This window comes from Hyaena hyaena, unplaced genomic scaffold (assembly GCF_003009895.1).
Source record: "Hyaena hyaena isolate Hyena2069 unplaced genomic scaffold, ASM300989v1 scaffold_190, whole genome shotgun sequence".
In the NCBI taxonomy this organism is placed as follows: domain Eukaryota; kingdom Metazoa; phylum Chordata; class Mammalia; order Carnivora; family Hyaenidae; genus Hyaena; species Hyaena hyaena.
The window spans coordinates 1,438,689-1,459,406 of NW_024080822.1; the positions used below are offsets into that span (position 1 = coordinate 1,438,689).

At 42.4% G+C, this 20,718-nt stretch overlaps 1 protein-coding gene across 3 annotated transcripts in view; it reads left to right on the forward strand.

Annotated features, from left to right (window-relative positions):
• The window catches only part of FAT1 (FAT atypical cadherin 1), a 127,920-nt gene that overhangs the window by 13,402 nt on the left and 93,800 nt on the right, over positions 1-20,718 (forward strand). For all 3 annotated transcript variants that reach the window (XM_039241195.1, XM_039241194.1, XM_039241196.1), the window contains exon 2: positions 535-3,811. In XM_039241195.1, the coding sequence (XP_039097126.1) occupies positions 553-3,811 (3,259 nt within the window). In that variant the 5' untranslated portion in view covers positions 535-552. The remainder of the gene's footprint in view (positions 1-534; positions 3,812-20,718) is intronic.

Genomic DNA, 20,718 nt, shown 5'->3' on the forward strand with positions numbered 1-20,718 from the left:
GTTGAGATGGATTACCCCGTGTCATTATGGGAGGCCCTGAGACCAACTTCCAGGTTTCTGTTGATGCTCTAGATCAGTTCTTCAAAGCTTCCTGTGCTTGGGACACCGTAGTGGCATTAACTGTGAGCTTTGGGGCATTTCATTTATTGTATAGAAGTAAACCTAAACCCTGTTCCTTATCTCCCATTGTAACAGTTGGTTACATTTGCCTTAAAGAATCAGGTAGAACAATTCCACTTTGTTGTTACGTGTGGTTGGCAGGAGTCTTTCATCTGAAGCTCCTTCTGATTCTGGAGTCCTCAAAGTACGAGAAAAAGATTGTTCCTTAACTTGGTAATTCTAGACGTGTTAGAGGTATTGGTACGTGGAAGACAGAAAAAAAAAATCTGAAGACTATTGCACATATTCATATTTCATACAGGTGTACGATACCTTATTAAAGTGTAAAGCCTAAAACTCCCCAAACCAGTTTACTTTGCCTTGTTCGTTTCATTTCTTCAAGGTCACAGTCCTTATTTCCTTCTTGTGTTGTAGGCTCCTGAGCATTAAGCGATGGGGAGACCCCTGGCCTTGCTCCTCCTCCTGCTCCTCCAGCACTTTGGAGACGGTGACGGAAGCCAGACAGCTGAGCAGACTCCTCTCCAGTTCACACATTTCCAGTACAATGTCACCGTGCACGAAAACTCTGCCGCTAAAACCTACGTGGGCCACCCCGTGAAGATGGGTATTCACCTCACGAATCCACTGTGGGAGTTAAGGTACAAAATTATCTCCGGGGACAACGAAAACCTTTTCAAAGCTGAAGAGTATGTTCTTGGAGACTTCTGCTTCATAAGAATAAGGACCAAAGGAGGAAATACAGCTATTCTTAATAGAGAAGTAAAAGACCATTACACATTGATAGTCAAAGCAGTTGAAAAGAACACTAATGCTGAAGCACGAGCACAGGTCAGGGTGCAAGTGCTGGATACAAATGACTTGAGGCCGCTGTTCTCTCCCACCTCATACAGTGTCTCGTTACCTGAAAACACGGCCATAAGGACCAGTATTGCCAGAGTCAGTGCCACAGATGCAGACATAGGAACCAACGGAGAGTTTTACTACAGTTTCAAAGACCGAACGGACGTGTTCGCTATTCACCCGACCAGTGGTGTGGTAGTTTTAACTGGCCGGCTCGATTATGCAGAGACCAAGCTCTATGAGATGGAAATTCTTGCCGTGGACCGTGGGATGAAGCTGTATGGTAGCAGTGGTATCAGCAGCATGGCCAAGCTGACGGTTCATGTGGAACAGGCCAACGGGTGTCCTCCTGTGATAACGGCAGTGACGCTCTCACCGTCAGAGCTAGACAAGGACCCAACATACGCGATCGTAACAGTGGATGACTGTGATCAGGGTCCCAATGGGGAAATAGCTTCCTTAAGCATTGTGGCAGGTGATCTCCTTCAGCAGTTTAGAACAGTGAGGTCCTCTCCAGGGAGTAAAGAATATAAAGTCAAGGCGGTTGGTGGCATTGATTGGGACAGTCATCCTTTTGGCTACAATCTGACACTACAGGCTAAAGACAAAGGAACCCCTCCCCAGTTCTCATCTGTGAAAGTAATTCATGTGACTTCTCCACAGTTCAAAGCTGGGCCAGTCAAGTTTGAAAAGGATGTTTATAGAGCAGAAGTCAGCGAATTCGCTCCTTCCAATACTCCTGTGGTCATGGTGAAAGCCACGCCTAGTTATTCTCATTTGAGGTATGTTTTCAAAAGTACCCCTGGGAAAGCTAAATTCAGTTTAAATCCAAACACTGGTCTCATTTCCATTTTAGAGCCAATCAAAAGACAGCAGGCATCCCATTTTGAATTTGAAGTTACAACAAGTGATAGAAGAGCCTCAACCAGAGTGGTGGTTAAAGTCTTAAGTGCAAACAGCAATCCCCCTGAGTTTACCCAGACCGCTTACAAAGCATCTTTTGATGAGAACGTGCCCATTGGTACGACGGTCCTGAGCGTGAGTGCCGTGGACCCCGACGAGGGGGAGAATGGGTACGTGACTTACAGTATTGCCAATTTAAACCACGTGCCGTTCGTCATTAACCATTTCACTGGTGCCGTGAGTACTTCAGAAAACCTGGACTATGAGCTGATGCCTCGGGTTTATACTCTGAGGATTCGAGCGTCAGACTGGGGCTTGCCATACCGCCGGGAAGTTGAAGTTCTCGCCACGGTGACCCTCAATAACTTGAATGACAACACACCCTTGTTTGAGAAAATCAATTGTGAAGGAACAATCCCCAGGGATCTAGGCGTGGGGGAGCAAATAACTACTGTTTCTGCGATTGATGCTGACGAACTTCAGTTGGTCCGGTACCAGATTGAAGCTGGAAATGAACTAGATTTGTTCAACCTGAACCCCAGCTCTGGGGTGTTGTCCCTAAAGCAGTCGCTACTGGATGGCTTAGGGACAAAGGTGTCATTTCACAGCCTGAGAATCACGGCCACAGATGGAGAGAATTTTGCCACACCGTTATACATCAACATAACTGTGGCTGCTAGTCGCAAGCCGGTACACTTGCAGTGCGAAGAGACAGGCGTCGCCAAGATGCTGGCGGAGAAACTCCTGCAGGCAAATAAATTACACAACCAGGGAGAGCTCGAGGACGTTTTCTTTGATTCCCACTCTGTCAATGCGCATGCACCACAGTTCAGAAATACTCTCCCTAGTAGTGTTGAGGTAAAGGAAAACCATCCAGTGGGTGCTGGCATAATTTTCATGAATGCTACTGACCTTGACACTGGCTTCAATGGAAAACTGGTCTATGCCATTTCTGGAGGAAATGAGGATAGTTGCTTTGTAATTGACATGGAAACTGGAATGCTAAAAATTTTATCCCCGCTTGACCGTGAAACAACAGACAAGTACACCCTGAATGTTACAGTGTCTGACCTTGGTATACCGCAGAAGGCCGCGTGGCATCTTGTAGACATCAGAGTTCTGGACGCCAATGATAATGCCCCGGAGTTTTTACAGGAGAGCTATTTTGTTGAAGTGAGTGAAGACAAAGAGATGGATAGTGAAATCATCCAGGTTGAAGCCACAGATAAAGATTTAGGGCCGAATGGACATGTGACTTATTCTATTCTCACAGACACGGATAAATTTTCCATCGACAGCATGACTGGAGTTGTCAAAATTGTGTCCCCTTTGGATCGTGAAGTACAGCATGTGCATTACTTAAAGATTGAAGCCAGGGATCAAGCCAGGGAAGAACCCCAGTTGCTTTCCACTGTTCTTTTGAAAGTATCATTAGAGGATGTTAATGACAACCCACCTAGGTTCATTCCACCTAATTACCGTGTGAAAGTTCGAGAGGACCTTCCGGAAGGAACCATAATCATGTGGTTAGAGGCCCATGATCCTGATTTAGGTCAGTCTAGTCAAGTGAGATACAGTCTGCTAGACCACGGAGAAGGACACTTTGATGTGGATAAACTCAGCGGAGCCGTCAGAATTGTCCAGCAGTTGGACTTTGAGAAGAAGCAAGTGTATAATCTCACTGTGAGGGCCAAAGACAAAGGGAAGCCGGTTTCTCTGTCTTCTACTTGCTATGTTGAAGTTGAGGTCATTGATGTGAATGAGAACTTACACCCACCAGTGTTTTCCAGCTTTGTGGAGAAGGGCGTAGTGAAGGAAGATGTCCCTCTTGGTTCCTCAGTAATGACAGTATCTGCTCACGATGAGGACACAGGAAGAGACGGGGAGATCCGCTATTCCATAAGAGATGGTTCTGGTGTGGGTGTTTTCAAAATAGATGAAGAAACAGGTAAATACACTATTGCTCTCCTGGTTTGCTCTCCCCTCCCAGTTTCCCTAAACTAAGTATCTGGCCTGTGCTAGCTTCTTTACGGTTCCCTATTGGCCTCCTTTGGGGCTCTACACGGAAGTGCACGTGCATGCCTTTTGTCCTCTCGGAGGTATCCCCGGGTGCAGGAAGTTGTGAGTACCGAACCAAAGGAACTTGAATGATGTGGCCTACAGTAAGTAAGAAAACAGGAGAAAGTTGAAATCTTTACCACGGGTCCTGATCCGTAAGTTTGTGCTCTGCTTTATCAGAAGCATCATTGTGGTTTTGCTCTAACTTTGAGACACTGTTCCAGAGCTGTTAAAACGCATACGTTTGCAGACTTAGAACAGCCACTGCCTCTACCTAGCCTGATTCTCAGAGATGATTGCTCACCTGCAAATTGTGCAGTGCACGGAGAGAATACTCTGCTAAAACTTCCTTCATGTCTGCTTTCCTTAGCACCTCTTCCAAGTTTTGTTTGAGAGGCAGATGTAGGGGAGTACAGTGTTGAATTATAGGGACTTGGCTCTTTGAGTTGTTAATTGGGTGATCTTGGACAAGTTAATTATCTTACTGAAACTGACTTCCTCTGTGTGATGGGGAAGCTCAAAATGGCTGCAAGATTTATGCGAGGATAGAGTGCAATAGCATGGGAAGGCTGCCCAGCACGTGTTAGTCTGTTAATGTCTTCAAAATGGTAAGAAGGCTTTGTTAGGATACTCTTCCACCTGGAGTAAGAGCCTAAAACCAGATCATCCAGGACAGCCAGTGGATGATGCTATAGTCTGTATTGCTCTGTGCTTCGTGCATATCTCTAAGTTAGCTGCTCTTCTTAGATACTACAGTTTCATGTCCATGTCCCCTGATGGAGTGTGTGAGCCTCTAAGGGCTGCCGTAGCAAAGGACACAGACTGGGTGGTTTCAGCCACAGACATTGATGTGTTCACAATTCTGGAGGCCAGAAGTCAAGGTTGGAGGTGTTGGCAATGGTAGGTTTTTTTCTGAGTCCTTTCTCCTTGGCTTGTAGATGCCTGTCTTCTCTCTGTGTTTTCACACCATCTTCTCTGTGAATGTCTGTGTCCTAACCTCTTTTTATATTTATCACTCATATTGGATTAGGGACCATCCTGATGACCTCAATTTATTTATCTCCAAGTCAGTCGTATTCTGAGGTATTGGGGATTAGGGCTTGAGTGTATGGATTTTGGGGGACATAGTTTAACCAAAAACCACCTTTCAGGACAGGCTTTTATTTAGCTCAAGCATTTTTTTGTCCTCAGCCCTAGCAAGAAGTACTGGGTATAGTACTAGACGTACAGAAGCTGCTCATTAATTGTTAACAGAATGAACAAGCAAATGAATGATTATTTTGATGAGTGTCACATTATTAAAATGAATGTCCTGCCTTCTGGGAATGGTAGTGGAATTAGAAGGAAACTGGGTAATCACGGGGTTCGATAAACTGTCATAAATGGGGGTTCAGTTCATTTTTTAATCTCATTGATACCTCTTTTGTGAATATATCCATTCTAAAAAACATGTTTTTCTTATTACACTGAAATTTTAAGTTTATATTCAGAATGCTACAAATAAATTATTTAATACCCACCCCACAAACCAGGCCTACATCTAATGTGTATAAAGTACAAGAAACAATTATTGTCCTGGAAAAAGTTACTTTAGAGGGTGTCCTATTTTTAATGTACTTTTGTTTATTCCGGGGATTCTTTTTGTAAATAAGTTGTTTACCACTAGCGTGTGTTGGGTGTATCCATTCCTCTAAAATACCAGATTTTTTTAATTATGAAATTTTTCATTAGTTTCTAGATCTTACAAATTTTTTATTTTTTAATTCCAGTATATTTACACAATAAAATACCATATTTTTATTTTATTTTTACATCATGCTGGCATTTAGAATCTTTAATCCAATTTCATCAAAGATTACCAGCCACATGCCATGATTAGCTGTCTATAAACAACTTTGCTTTCTGTGTACAAATCTGTGTCCATGAAATAAAAACTGAAACCATATACTGGGCGAAGAACTCTATTAACCTTGTTTCAGACTTCATTCTGAGGCTTCTTGAGCTTAATTAGCTGCAAAGAATGAATTGTGTCTAAGCAAAAATTGTAAAGAGCTGTGCTGTCCAAGGGGCTGGGGCTTAAAAATATTAGAGATCTAGGTTTTTTCAGACCCATGAACAACATTTTGAAAAGCAGTCATAATATAAAATAGCCCCCAGCACCCCCCCCCCCAACTTTGGCAATATCTGTCTTCCTCAGACGTTGCCTCAGTTCAATTGGCTTCATTCTTAGAAGCTTCATCAACATTTTGCACAGGATCTGGAACTCCATCATCCTCTTTCTGCCCGGTAGCAAGTGGTGCTTGTCCATCCATGGATTGTGTGGGCAGAGCTGTGGCTGGTGGTCTTGAACTAGTCAGACAGTTCACCCCACGTTGGTTCAAGATCCTGGGTAGCGAGCGCTTCTGTGGGCTGCTTGGTCTGTGATGGGGAAAGGGTTCGCTGCCCGGATGCCTGCACTTGAGTGCTGTGGAAGTGGATCCCGGCTCCTTGGTTTGTGAACTTACTTCCCTCTTCCCTGCCAGAGATCTTGCGGACCCCTGACTGCTTTAAGGAGAACTGAGGTTTCTATCAGCTGCCATTGCCAAGCTGTGAACCACTGTCTGCCTTCCGGGGAGTGGTTCCTTCCGCCCCACTGCGCATGTGAGCTCGCGGTGTGACATTTTCTCCTGCTTCCTGATAGTGCCTTTTCATTTTGTCAGAGTAGAAATGGAGCACACGGCGTTGACACTCGGGGTCTCAGGCAGACCCGCCGAGATGAAGCGCACACCCCTGGGATGCAAGGTGGCAGCCAGAGCCAGATTGTTAAATAATAGTTTACCGACTGCTGTTGGTTGTGCTGTTCTAGTCGTTCATCTTTTATCTGTAGATACATATGTGTATATCCAGCCATACTCCAGTATTCAGATAGTCAGGTACATGGTGTCAACATGAAGAGTACCCCAAATTTTTTTTTTTAAATGTTTTATTTATTTCTAGGAGAGAGAGAGAGAGACAGCGTGAGCAGGGGGGGGTCAGAGAGAGAAGGAGTCACAGACTCTGAAACAGGCTCCAGGCTCTGAGCTGGCAGTCAGCACAGAGCCTGATGCGGGGCTCGAACCCACGAACCGCAAGATCACGACCTAAGCGAAAGTCGGACGCTCAACCAACTGAGCCACCCAGGCACCCCTAAGAGTACCCAAAATTTAAGAACTGAACCCAAAACAATGAATATGTTTGTGCATTTCCTAAGGACAGTTGTTCCTACTTTTTTTTTTTTAACTTTTCTAAAATAGCTTTTGAAAGACTATAAAAAGTTGTTACAAGTTAAAGTTGAGACAAAAAATAGAACCCAAATCTTAATTTACATGCCCTCAAGTCTTAAATTATATGAGCACTGCCTTTTGGGGTTTTCTTTCACGTGAAAAGAGTATTTTTATTGTTGCTTTTAAAAGACTCATTTAGAAACTGGGTTTTGTTTTGTTTCGTTTTTTTGCTTTTAAAAGTAAGAGATCGGGATATTCTTACTACCAAGAAAGAGAAAAGGAAACCACCAACCAAACAAGGCAGAGTTCTGAAACTTAGAGTCGTTTTCAGAGCTGAATGGGCAGTGGCAGTGCTAGACTTCTCCGGTGGTAACTCAGTGGGGGGGCCAGGGGATGAATTGGGACTGTGGGCAGTGGGGTTGGTAAGTGTGTAAGAAACTTGTGCATCTGTGTAAATGCTGAGATTAGAAAGTGAGAGGAAAGTTGGAAATTTATCAGTCATCTGTTCTGTAGTCCTTGGCTTTACAGAAAAAAATATTTAATGTACAGTAGATTAATGTTTCTGTGTTTTTTGGAAATGAATCAAAGTGATATAGTAGTATTTACACATTGGCCTGGTGTACATTACGAGATGTGCTTTTGGCAGTAGAATTATCAGCCCAAGTTATTGTAGAGAATCCTGGCAAGACCGTTGGTATCACAGTGTAGAATTCCTTCGGGAAAAGTCAATATGTTTTTGCAGTAAAAATTCTTAAATTAGGTATGTTCCTTCTTTATTTGGGGTTTGTCTAACTAATTCCCAGTGCAGGTCGAGAGTATGGAGCGGTGCCTTTCAGAAGAAGAAAAGTAGGGGCAGTTTGGGAACACAAGTGAGGACTCCATAGAACACGACCCTAGTAACACTCAGTGTGAGCTGGAGATGGCCTGGCTCGGTCAGGTTTAATAGCACCTTCTAGAACTCCAGACGCTGTTTGTCGCCTGTTTCTGCCATGCTGTTACTTTTCTCTCCTTGTCACACTGGACTAGCTGACAAGGGCCTGTGTGGGACCAACAATTTGCCCCCTTCACTGTTGGCCTCCTGCCTTTGACTCCATCATAATGTTGGTGGGTTAATATCAATTAAATTTTTGTGGTATTTTACCTACTTAAGCATTGCCAGGTATGTGTATCATTTGTAGTCGTTTCATAGAGAACATAAATCAGCAATCTGAATTTCGTTGCTATTTTTATGATCCTTTTACTTAAAAAATCTGCTTAAATATGAAGCATTCCCTGAAAAGTAGGGGGTTTGTGTGTGTGTGTGTGTAACTAGAAATTCTATGAACTACCTAAAATATGTAGCCAGATGTATGTTCCCACCAGCTCTGCATTTTGTACATATTTTGCTAATTGGCTTTGCAGGGAGGTAACGTGTAATTGCGGTGTGGGGGTGATGGTCATTTGACTCATCTGATAATCTCTCACCGAATCACATGCTTTTCCTGGAGAGGCCGCTGGGTGTGGGTGAACTGTTCTGACACATCCATGCCCACTGATTGCTTGTCTGCTCCAGGTTTGGAAGGTTTACGTGAAAAATTATTTGGGAACTAGGTCGTCGTTAGAGAGCCAGTCTCCAGGGTTCTAATTAAGATGTACTCCCCACCTCCTCCCCGCCCGCTTTCATCTCCTTAAAAATCTACAGAGAAATGTTAGAGGAGGATCTCTGAAGTGTGTGTAATTTCACATTTAGGTTTTGATTTGTCCCCCATTCTCACTTCAAATATGTGCCTGGCTGCTTTGTTGTAAGCTTCAGAGTTGAGCAGAATAGAATCTGGAGAAGCCCTCTCGCACATTGATGGAATAAATTATAAATTCAGCTTAGTGTTCTTGGCTGAGACGGATGCATCAAAGTTAATTATTATTAGTTGAGCCTCAGTAAAGAGGTGCAGCTTTTTGTTAGTTTGGAAACTTAGGTAATGTCTAGAAAACTACTTGGCCAGGAGATTTTTTTTTTTTTTTTAATTGTTGGTTGTTGAGTCTGTTCCCCTCATGTATGTATTGTAATTGGGATGCCTTTAGGTGTGTTTTCCCTTCAGTCTGGAGTACTTTGGTTCAGTGTTTGGCTGTCAGAAAAAGGCGACCCAATAAGAGTGTTTCCCCCTTCCACTTCTGCGTACTTGGGGAGACCATGTTTTTCATTAAGATAAGAGCAAATTTCTAAATTTACTAATGCTGTGTTGCTCTTAGAATCCCACTTGTGGTTTCAGAATTGAAATTTACATGTGGATGAAAAGACTTGGGAAGAATTAGTATGGAAATACAGCTGGTGCAACGAGATAAATCGCCATTCATGAAAAATGGGAGGGGGAATAGGGACGACATTTTTCGTAAGAGAACATGGCTCCATTCTCATCATGGGGGAGTGGAATTGCATGGTTCCTGTAGTGGCCACTGGGGGACTGGCTCCTGGCCCTCCTCGTTTAGGGGACGTGGGATGAATGCGTTTGTGTAGTGGGACCGGAAGGGAATTCCAGTCAATCCAGGCTACCTTTATTGTTGACCTCAATAAGAGGGAAAGTGTTTCTGGGGTTTCTTTCTGATTTGGCAGAACTCTGGATATTTTAATTATTCAAGTTTAAAAGAAAACCTTTTCCCAACTCAAAGTAGGATGTCCTCTATACATACAGGGACCCATGTTTTTTCCGAGGGGCTGTGGCCTCCAGGGTTATGACCAGAGAGTCTGTAAGGGTGGCTGACAGCCGGGCAGCCGTTAGAGTGTGGTCAGCTGTGGTGGGACCTTGACCTCTACTGGAGCTGGGTCTGGAACTCCTGGCGCAGGAACTTGAAAAGAGCCTGGGGGGAGATTCCAGAAAGGAGTTCACCGATTTGCTGGTGAAGGGGGCTTTTGTGTTGGCATCTCCTGCCTTGACGCGGTCGCACCCACCGACCTGTTCTTACGTTTTGTTCTCTTCCCAGGAAACTTGAAGAGGAAAGAAACCAATTTCTGAGCCACAGTGAGATTGAGAATCAGGCCTTGGCAGAAATGACGTTATGATAATCTGCCCTTTTGTGCATGTGTGAATCTGTGTCAAGGCAGGGAGGGCATGGTGACTTCTCCTGGGGGCAGGATCCTCCCCTCAAACTGGAAGATGTTAAGGCAAAAACAGAATCTAATTACAAGTCCTAAGGAAGCTCTTTTTGTTTTAAGAGAAAACAGGATCCGCTTTTCTTTAGTTACACGTACGGTATTTAACAAGTTGCTGCTCTGTGTCCTGGCTGAGTAGTGGCTGGGGAGGAGCTGGGCTCAGATCCAGGCTGGTATTCTGTTGTGAAGCAGAATGTGGTGACGCCTTGCAGGGCCTCCATATGATCCTAAAAGACATTTAAGGGCCAGAACCTCGACAGGATAGAGTAGAAACAACTTAAAATATGGTCTCTTTAGCTCTGTGCTTTTCGTGATGATGACAGTAATGGTAAAGGACAGCAGTATAATAAACCACCGACTTGTGTTACCACCAGGTGCTGTTCTAAGCACTCTGTGTATATTCATTTATTTAATTGCCACAACGACCAGATAGATACTGTTATCCCCGTGTTATTGACGAGGGAAGGTTCACAGAGAAGCTAAGTAACGTGCCGAAGACCACTTGGGCACTAAGGGGGAGAACCGGGGGCCTGCGTATCCCAGCGCCACATCGCACAGCCTCTCACTCTTTGTAGAGCGATCTGGAGATGTTCTAATAAAGCCCATATGAAAACTACTGGTTGAATGGGATTCTGGGCTGAACTGGGCTGGAGGCTTGAATCCCAGATTTGGGGCTTGGTCTTGAAGAGGTTTTGAATCTAGCAGTCTTCTTCCATCATTTCTTCTCAAGATGGCATATTGGTCTTTAGGACATTGAAGAGAACAGGATTGTGGCGTTACATAGGGTGGCATTTAAGCAATTTAAGATTATTCCGATGAGGTCATGAGCAGTGGGGGGTTCATGCCGAGGCCAGTAGTGAGTGTCACTGTCGAGTGGAGGTGGACAGGTGTCTTATCTGAGCTTGCAGTTGTGAAGGTACAGTCTGCTCATAAAGGTTCTGCCGGGGCAAACTGTAGAGCATGTTAACTGGGACTCTCATCAGAACAGTGTCTTAGATGGCTGTTCGGGTCCTGTCCGACTTTTAAAAACACTTGAACTGCCTGAAGAGCTGAAGTTAGAGTCCACACGTCCCCCACCGAGCCCTGTTTCTGGTGGGCCCCGTTCTCTGGCCTTGTCCTCCTTGAGATCTTGGCTTCAGTGTCTGTCCTCACTGGCCATCTGGTTTGTGGCAGGAAAGCCAGTGAGCTTGTTCTCCTCCTCAGCCCTCTTGACAAGGAATCAGTTTTATGTTCTGAGTTGAGTGTTGATAACTTGATGGAGTGGCCTCTGTGTATAGAGATTTAAGGCTCAGTGAATATCTGGCCTGGTTTTTTTCCATATTGCCTGCCTTGCCCAATTATGAAAATTGAGTCGATTTTATTTTATTTTATTTTATTTTTAATTTTTATTTCTAGGAAAGAGAGAGACAGCGTGAGCAGGGGAGGGCCAGAGAGAGAGAGGGAGATACAGACTCTGAAACAGTCTCCAGGCTCTGAGCTGGCAGTCAGCACAGAGCCCGACGCAGGGCTCAAACCCACGAACCGCGAGATCATGACCCAAGCAAAAGTCAGACGCTTAACCGACTAAGCCACCCAGGCGCCCCATAAAATTGAGTCAATTTTAAAACTTTAGGTGTTTTTCCATTGTTGTGTATATATATGTATTTTAACCATTTAGTTCCTGTTTTGACTTTGTGGATTATTTTAATTTTTTTTAAAGATTTGTTTATTTTGATAGAGTGTGTACGCGGGCACAGTAGAGTGGCAGAGGGAGAGAGAGACAGTACAAGCAGGGGGGGGACACGGGGAGAAGGAGACAAAACCCGGAGCCCCTACAAGGGGCTCCATCTCACAAATTGTGCAATTGCCTGAGCTGAAATCAAGAGTCAGATGCTTAACCAGCTGAGCCACCCAGGTGCCCCCAACCAATATTCTCTTTTTATCACCAGGGAGCCTTTTCTTCTTTATCATCGTCCATATGTAATTATAGGTCACATTTATTGAAAGCTCAGTGTGAACTGGCTCTATTTTAAGCTCTTTTCATAAGTTGTCTCCCTAGATCGTCACAATAATTTGTGAATAAAATTAGATGGTAATATGCTATGTTCATGTAATGTCTGTATTTGAATTCTAAAGATATGACAAGTGGGGATTATGGTAGACATGGACCTCATGCCACTAAATTTTGAAATCTTCTGTGTGTTTTTTTTTTTTTTAATTAAGTGGTGTAATAGAAGTTAATATGGTTTGAAGTGTGGTGCTTTGAAGGTATTAGGGTAACACACAGCTGACTCTCAAAGCAGAGATGTTCCATCTCTCTTACATGAAGCCCAGGTTTTTTAGCCGAGTAGGCCCTTGTGTCCTCAGAGACTTCCCTCCCTCTCTGGCCTTACTCCGCCTCTCGGTTCCCAGCTCCCTTTCATCCTCGGTGCTTTAGGCAAATGGAGTCTGCGCTCCCCACCTTCTCTGCGCCATTGGCCATTGTTTCCTGTCTCCCTGCCTTTGGGTGACCTGTTGACCACTTACTAACCATCTGCATAATACATCTTTCATGACAAGTCTTCTCCCTCCTGTGGAGCTCATTCTTTTCTTCTGTGTACTTTTTCCTTTTTCTGTTGTACATGATTGTAAGTATCACTCTAATGTGAATGTTATTTACTTGTCCTTTTCTTCTGAATTGTCAGCTTCTTGTGTGGATAGATGCTAAATCTTTAACCACTAGATTCATAGAAGAGGCACTCAGCAAATATCGGTTAGGTTGGCCTTAATAAGTCATTGTTGCCTCTCTCGAAACAGGTAGTCTCTATTTCTTTGTTCTGCTAGCACTTTCTGTATGTTCCTGTGTTACGACTCAGGGTATTGTTTATCTCGGAACTCAAGGACAGAGCACAGTCTTAACTCATTTTCTAGCCTCTCCTAACCGCAGTGGCTGAAGTGGCCCCATGTAGCCCTTGTTTGCTCAACAAACAAGCTGATTGTAACATGTTAATAATGGTAGTGGTAAGGGTGAGTACAAGCTTTTCTTCTAGCACCTGTCTGCTTCTAGACTTCCGAAGCAGTGGTTCTTAATATTTTTGGTGTTTCAGAAGCTTTTGAGAATCTGTTGAAAGCTGTATATTCTGTCTTCAGAGACCGTGATTTGGTTCTAATACCAGGAGGCTTACGAAGAGCTGAACCTCTGTGTCCACGGACCCCTGGGTTTACATCTCTTTCTTCTAGAGGTTTCCAGGGCTGCCAGGCCCTTACCAGTTCTAAGGAGGACCAGTGATGATGACAGCGGTGACGGTGGTGGTGGTAGCGACAAGCATTTCAAAACTGCTTAGCAACCTGAACATTTTAACTATGCTTCTCTCAGAGTAAAAGGGTTCCTCTTTTTCTGCCCTTGTTTAAAGGGAGCATTAAACAACTTGACAGCCACAGGTGGAATACATGTATTTGTACCAAGATGTTCTGATCTGTGATTTACGGGCATTGATACTCCTGTCACATTTAGTCAGTTTTTTGTTTTGTTTTTTTTTTAACCTCTGGAGATGAGATTTTGTACACAGTGGCTCTGGAAGTCTTTCGTGAAGTAATGTTTTCTTTATCATAAGCTGAAGACTTCCTGTTAGTTGAAAGCAAGAACTGCTCTTTGGAAAATGACTTTAAAGTTAGATTAACTTTAAAATACATTAAAGCAGTCCCACCATACATTCTTAGTTAAAAGATTCTCTGTAATCCATCCGCTTTTAGTTCTAAATATTTCTATTTGCCTCTTCACTCTTTAAGCTGCTTGACATCAGACAGTCTCAGACATCTTTACTTCTCTTATGACCATGCTTGGCACACAGCTGGTATTTAGCAAATACTTAGTGATGTTCATCTTTTGATAAACCCAGTAAATGTTTGTCACATAATGGTGTTCTTTTGATGTCTTGCTCAGCTGAAGGTGTTTACATTTTTAATGAAAAAAAGATGAATTTACTTTGTAAATACCAAGTTAGTTTGTTGGGTGAAGACTCAGAATGGAAATCAGTTACTTTCAAAGGGTAGATACAAAGCTTTTTAAGGAAGTATTTTTGCCTAAAAGCGTGTTAACCTCATATAGAAGATGAAAGCTGATTTAGAAAAGCAGGGATGTGAATAATATCCGTATTTGGCTTTAATTAGCTCAGTGCTGTTGATTTTAGGAAGAAGTCAAACTGAGGATCATCACGTCTAAGGGATATAAAGTTTTATAATTTAAGGTTCATGATGTTTTCTAATGTGTGTTTTACATATAGTGTATGTCAAGAATGATTTTAACATATTAAAAAAATCTGCTCTTGTCATTTTGCTTTCACAGTGCAAGCCTGTGAGCTTAAGTGGGGACTTTGCTTTGTGTGGCCCCAGGTCCCTAGTGTCTAGAACTGTGCCTGGCATCTGGTAGGCACCAGCAAGTACTCCATGCATGAGTACAGCTTGAAATTGAGTTATGTTATTACAGAATGTTAAAAGCAAACCCATATCCAAGTAACTATGACTGGGAAAGACCTTTTAAATTTATGTTCTCCATTAGAATTTCTTCTCTGTATCCAGCGGAAGTGTGGTATGTGCCACAGGTCTGCCTGTCATTTTAATGCAGTTAAAACTGCTCTTCATTTAAAATGCCCTTGTTTCCGATACCTCTGAAGCAGCTAAAAATGAGAAAATTAGAACAGCGGCAGTAACAAAAACTTCAATAGCAGTGCAGTTTCCCATTGTTTATGTCTCGTTCTCTGTAGAAGCAACTTAATATGTCAAATGAAGTACTGGAGCCTAGAATTGGAAATCTTAGAGCCAGTGGCTTTCCAGGCGCATAATACTGGGTGGGGCGTAGCCATTTTCTTGGACTGCGGAGCGCTGCTATTGCCTGTCGTCCTCTGAACTGGAAAATACTACTTCTGTTTTAAGTATAAAAGATGGATATCCATTTACATCGTACATTATGTGACAGAAGTTTGAACTTTTGAAAAGGCTATGAGATTAGTAGGATCTATTTTTGTTAGCTTCATATAAGTACTTCTTGAGATTCAGAGAGTCTTTGAAACTCTCCATTTCCTGGATTAAATTGCACACCTATAGTTCTAACCTTTAAAAAAGCTGTTTGTGTGTATTGTAAATCTTAGGTGGTTTCTGTTGACGGGATGCTCGTTACTTATAAATGCTCTTTACTTGTTTTATACTTTATTTATTTTTGAGACAGAGTGTAAGCAGGGGAGGGGGCAGAGAGAGAGAGAGGGAGACAGAATCTGAAACAGGGTCCAGGCTCTGAACAGCTTGCACAGAACCCGATGTGGGGCTCGAACCCATGAACCACGAGATCATGACCTGAGCCAAAGTCGGAAGCTTTACCGACTGAGCCACCCAGTTGCCCCCAAGCCCTTCTTTTAAAGCCTAGTTGAATTAAGGGAAATTCATTGATGAGACCATATTAAGGAGAATGAAGTATGCAAAAACTAAAATATTTTTCAAACTCAAGTGGCTGCATCTAAATAACAGATTTCTAAAAGCTCTTGCTTGTTCTTTGTCTACTTCTGTCCCCTGAGTGCCTAACCCTACCAACTTTTCATCCATGGTCAGTTAATTTTGTTTTCCTAATTTATAAATAACTCCTTAGGATGATGGAAAGGAAGGTCTGAAGACATTCGCAGAAGTTTTCTCTGCGTATTTGGGTGGACATGTGCTCAGAGGGGGCACATTGGGCACCTGGGAGCAGGTGAGAGTCACAGAAACGAGGAGACGATGGCCAGGCTCAGTTAGATTTGGTGGGAGAGAGGGGAAGATGGGATGGAGTAGATGCAGACACAGGCAAAGCTGATTGGAGCTTCTGTTATATGTGGGCTGATACCAATATTGTGAAACAGATTATAGAGAATTGTGTTACTTTGCCTTTCGTTGGGAAATTAATCACCCTAAAATTTGGTGGCTTTAAAACAGCCACTGTTTATTTAGGTCACAGTTCAGTCGGTTGGCAATTTGGGCTGGAACCCCTTCCCCCCACCACCACCCAGGCCCCCCTGGGTGTGTGTCCTTTGCTAGTTTCAGCTGGGCTTGCTCCTGTGAGGTCAGTTGCTGGTCAGCTTGGTGGTGTGGCTCCTGGGAGTTGGCTGGGTATTGGCTGGGGGCACAGGCTTCTAAGCCCTTCATTCAGCAGGCTCGCCGGGCCGTCAGGGTTCCTAGCTCTCCAGGAGAGTGGTAGCCGGATCTCATGGCCTAGGCTCAGACTCCTACCTACTCACTTCTCCGGTCTATTGGCTGAGCAAGCTGGTGCACCAGTTAGGAAGATAGGCTGCGCCTCTTGATGGGAGGAGTTGCAAAATACTGGGTTCAGTTTTCAATCTACTGCAGACACACTTTATCTGATTTTTTCCCCTTTGATGTGGACACTCCTTTTGGATGTTAAATGTGAACAAGAATTTAAAGGCTTTTGAAAGTTGCGCAAGTATTTATGGCATCTTAAGTTTCTGTCACAGTCAGCTATATACTTCAGGGTTTTGATATTGTTAAAACATTTAGTAGTGGTAGTAAAATATATCTTTGAATCATTTTTTAAAATATTTCCATTTAAGCTAGAACTTTAAGAGATCAGGAGTATCGCCTAAAGTCTAAAGATGCTAAAGTGCTAGTCCTCTGTTGCTTCACTCTTTGAGTATCTACCACAAGGATTTCTTAAATTGCTTGCTCCCAAGGGGCTTTGAGAATCCCAGGTTTTGCACAGCATTTTAAAATGCCAAAGGAAGAGACTGGTGAGTAGTAAAAGGCAGCAAGGAGTTCTCCACAAGAGCCTTTTGCCTGCAGATACTATTTTTGCTTATTAGTGCCACCTTTCTTATTAACTGTTTTGTCATAAATTATTTCATTCATTTAGTGCTTTCCTTTGAAGGAGGAAAGACTTGGGGGAAATTGAGAAGTAGGTGGAAGATGTGGGGGACAGGAAAGTCCACAGCAGAATAGAGTGAGAATACCAGAGGGTTGCTTTGGTGTCTTTTGGCTTCATACACATCCCTGTGCTTAGTTGCAGCTTAAATGGCAGTGTCTTAAAAATACCTTAAAAATGTACCTTAGTGCCGCTTACTATTATACTAAATTTGGCTTGTATGAGATTTGTTATGGAACATGTTTGCAACAGAGTGAATAGGAAAATGCTCCATGATGAGAAATCACAGGATTTGAAACAGAAACTCCTAATGTACTGACTCACTTAAATATTCTGATGTTTCTGTCTGGAAATTTTGGGTAGTTAGTGTCTTTAAACACCTTGATCTGTATGTGGACTCCTTGACCTATCTTTAACGGGGTTCTTTAAGAGAAGATATAATAAGACCTCAGTTAGAATTCTTTATCTCAAAAACATTAGAAAAACAAGCAAGTAAAATAATGGCCAGAGATGAAAAAAATAAGTGATCTTAGTAAAGTGTAAATGTTTGCTCATTGTTCACTCCTTACGAGAGTTCAGTGATCAAACAGTCAGGTTTCTTCTTTTTCTTTTTAATGTTTGTTATTTTGGAGAGATTGAGCAGGGAAAGGGCGGAGGGGGGGGGGAAGAGAATCCCAAGCAGGTGCTATGCTGAGAGTGCAACGCCTGATGTGCGGCTTGATCCCATGAACTGTGCTTAACCTGAGCTGAAATTAAGAGTCAGATGCTTAACCCACTGAGCCACCCAGGCACCCTGAAAATGGTCAAGTTCCTAATAAAATTCTTTAATGGGATGAAATTAAGATTCTGTAACAGAAGTGCAGCTTTCATGAGAATCCTCATCTAGTGGTGCTGACCTAAAATTTGGTATTTAAATAGTGAATCTTAAATATGGTCTGCAAAAAACCATTGCATCTAAGAGCATAAATTCTAAGGTCTTAAATTCTCTGTTTTGGGATTAGAGGTGATCCTGCATGATAGATACCTAATCAGTATAGCCTGTGTAAATGAAAACAAACACAGCAAAACAATTCATGTCCCAGAATATACCATAAAACCATTTAGTGCCAAGTTCCATCGTTTAGATTCTGTTGTTTAAATACACAAGTACCTGTGTGAGAAAAGTGAGCTGATTTTCACAGATTATATTAGCACAATTGTGTACATTCTGCCAGTGTTTACTTTTACTTTTTCAAATCGCCAGAGGAGTTAGTACTAACAAGTTGAGGCAGAGCTGCTCAGTATACTGTCCGCATTTTAAATACTCTAGTCACCACCAAAAAAAAAAAAAACAAAAACAAAAAAACAGGTGAAATTGATTATAATATATTTTCTTTAATTCAGCAGATTGAAAAGTGTCATTTCAGCATGAAATCAACATAGAAGAATATTAGTAAGGTCTTTAACATTGTTACCTTCCCATGAAGTCTTTAAATCAGTGTGTATTTTGTACTTAGGAGCACATCTCAATTTGGTCTGGCCCCATTCCAGTGCTGGTTACCACAGCAGAGGGTTAGAGATCTGTGTAGACTTCAGTATATTAAAGAATATTTGTTGATTCACCGCAAAGCACATCCACTCAGGTGAGGTGGTGGCCCTGTGGCCTGTCCCTCAGTGACTGGCTGGTGTGTCCTGGCTGGAAGGGGGGCAAGAAGGGTTAAATCGCTCTACATGTTGAGTTCAGTGCTGTATGGGAGTCTGATACCCTCTTTTAATGGCATTCAGTGAGGATGTTAAAAACCCATTATGCTGGTGTTGCAGAAAATTTCTTTGTCAGAGATGCTGATGGCCTAGATCCTGGCATGGCTTTTAAAATATTACAGTGAGACCAATTCTTGTGATGTTAAACTGGTGTCAAAGCTAGATGGAAACTCATTTTGCAGTCATTTGACTCGGATTCTCTCTTGCTTTCTGTTAATGGATATAGGAAAACAACCTACCAGTTAATTTCAAATTAGAACCTTGTTTTCAATTAAAAGTTGTCCAGTGACAGCTTTTATAAAATTCTGAATCATGTGTCTTGTTTTTTTTTCTCGTCAGAATAAACATCTGTTATTTAATTTGCCCCATTCAAATTGCATTTTTGCAGGTTGGTAGAAATTCTAATTTGATTTGACCTCTGAGATGTAAATCTTTCAGTGAAAGTATGCTGTCTTAACACAGATTTACAGTTATTTTCCGAAAGATTCGATTAGATGAGGTCTACCATTTCCAACAGAAAGCATCCTTTAGTAATTAACAAACATGTTCCTGTGGGTGAACTAAAGTGTTCACCTTTTATGGACAGTTAATGAAAAGTCCCTCTTAATGTAGACTGACTCTTTGTGTTGTTTCAGTGTTCTATTCTTTCCTGAGTTAAAAAGTCACATTTTTAGATTTTGGAATTTTCTGTGTAAATTTTGGCATGTGCACGCTCGATGACTTTTTGGGTCCTATTTATTCTAGTCATGACACTTTTCATGCCATTTAAATGGGCCCAAACTAGTAAAACCTATTCTGCTATACTGCCACTGCTACCCTTGTATATCAGCCATCTACCTGTTTCCATTTGGGCTTCAACAGTTTCACATCAAAAGTTGTGAATGAAGCTTAAGTAAATATGTTTATTTTGTGCTGGCTGCTGGCCAGGAATCTGCTGAAGCAGCTGGAGGGTTTTTTTTGTTTTTTTTTTTGTTTTTTAAGCCCTGTTTGGTGAACCATCAGTGTGACAGGTAAATAGCTTTCCTCAATAAAGCTTGAACTCTTTCCCCACTCCTGCTTCATTTCTTCAGAACTGTTGAATGCAGGGATTGTCTTGCTGGGGACCTCACTGATTAGGTCTCAGCCGGGTCTGCTCGAAACAGAGCTGCCCTGGGGCCATCTCCCTGCAGGGGATTTTGCTAAAGTCCCTGTGAAAGGGCCACAAAGGGGTCTCAACTATTACCTTGTGAACAGGAATCCGTTCAGGCAGCAGAGCATGTATTAAGGACCTATTAACTTCTTCAGGATTCTCCGCAAATTGAAAAGCACTGGGAGCAAAGGAATAATAAAAGGAAATTGTTGCCAAAGCCACTGACAGTGCATCCTGCCATATCTCTGTGGGTGCATCCTTTTAGCAACAGATTTATTTCCTGCTGGGGAGTCTGTTAGCTTTAGAAGTCCCCTTAAAGGTCACGGAAGGGGAGTTTGAAAATGATTATATAATGTTGTGGGTTTTTTTTTTTTTTTTTTTGAAGAGCTCTCTCTTCCAGCACTTGCAGAAAATGGGCAGAGAACTAACCCACATTTGAAAATGAGCTTTATTTTCCAATAAAATATCACCTTGTAGAAGTCTGGGAAAGTATAGACTATTATAAAGAAGAAAAAAGTATTAAAATTCTATTGCCTAGAGCGCCACTGAAGTTTTGCTAACTTGTATATATATACACGCACATCCATTCACCATCTATAGGTACTGGATGAAAAAAATAATTATATAGTGCTTGTATATTATTGATGGACTTTTAACATATTCACAGCTTTTTATGATTCTTAAGTATTCTAACAGAATGTGATTC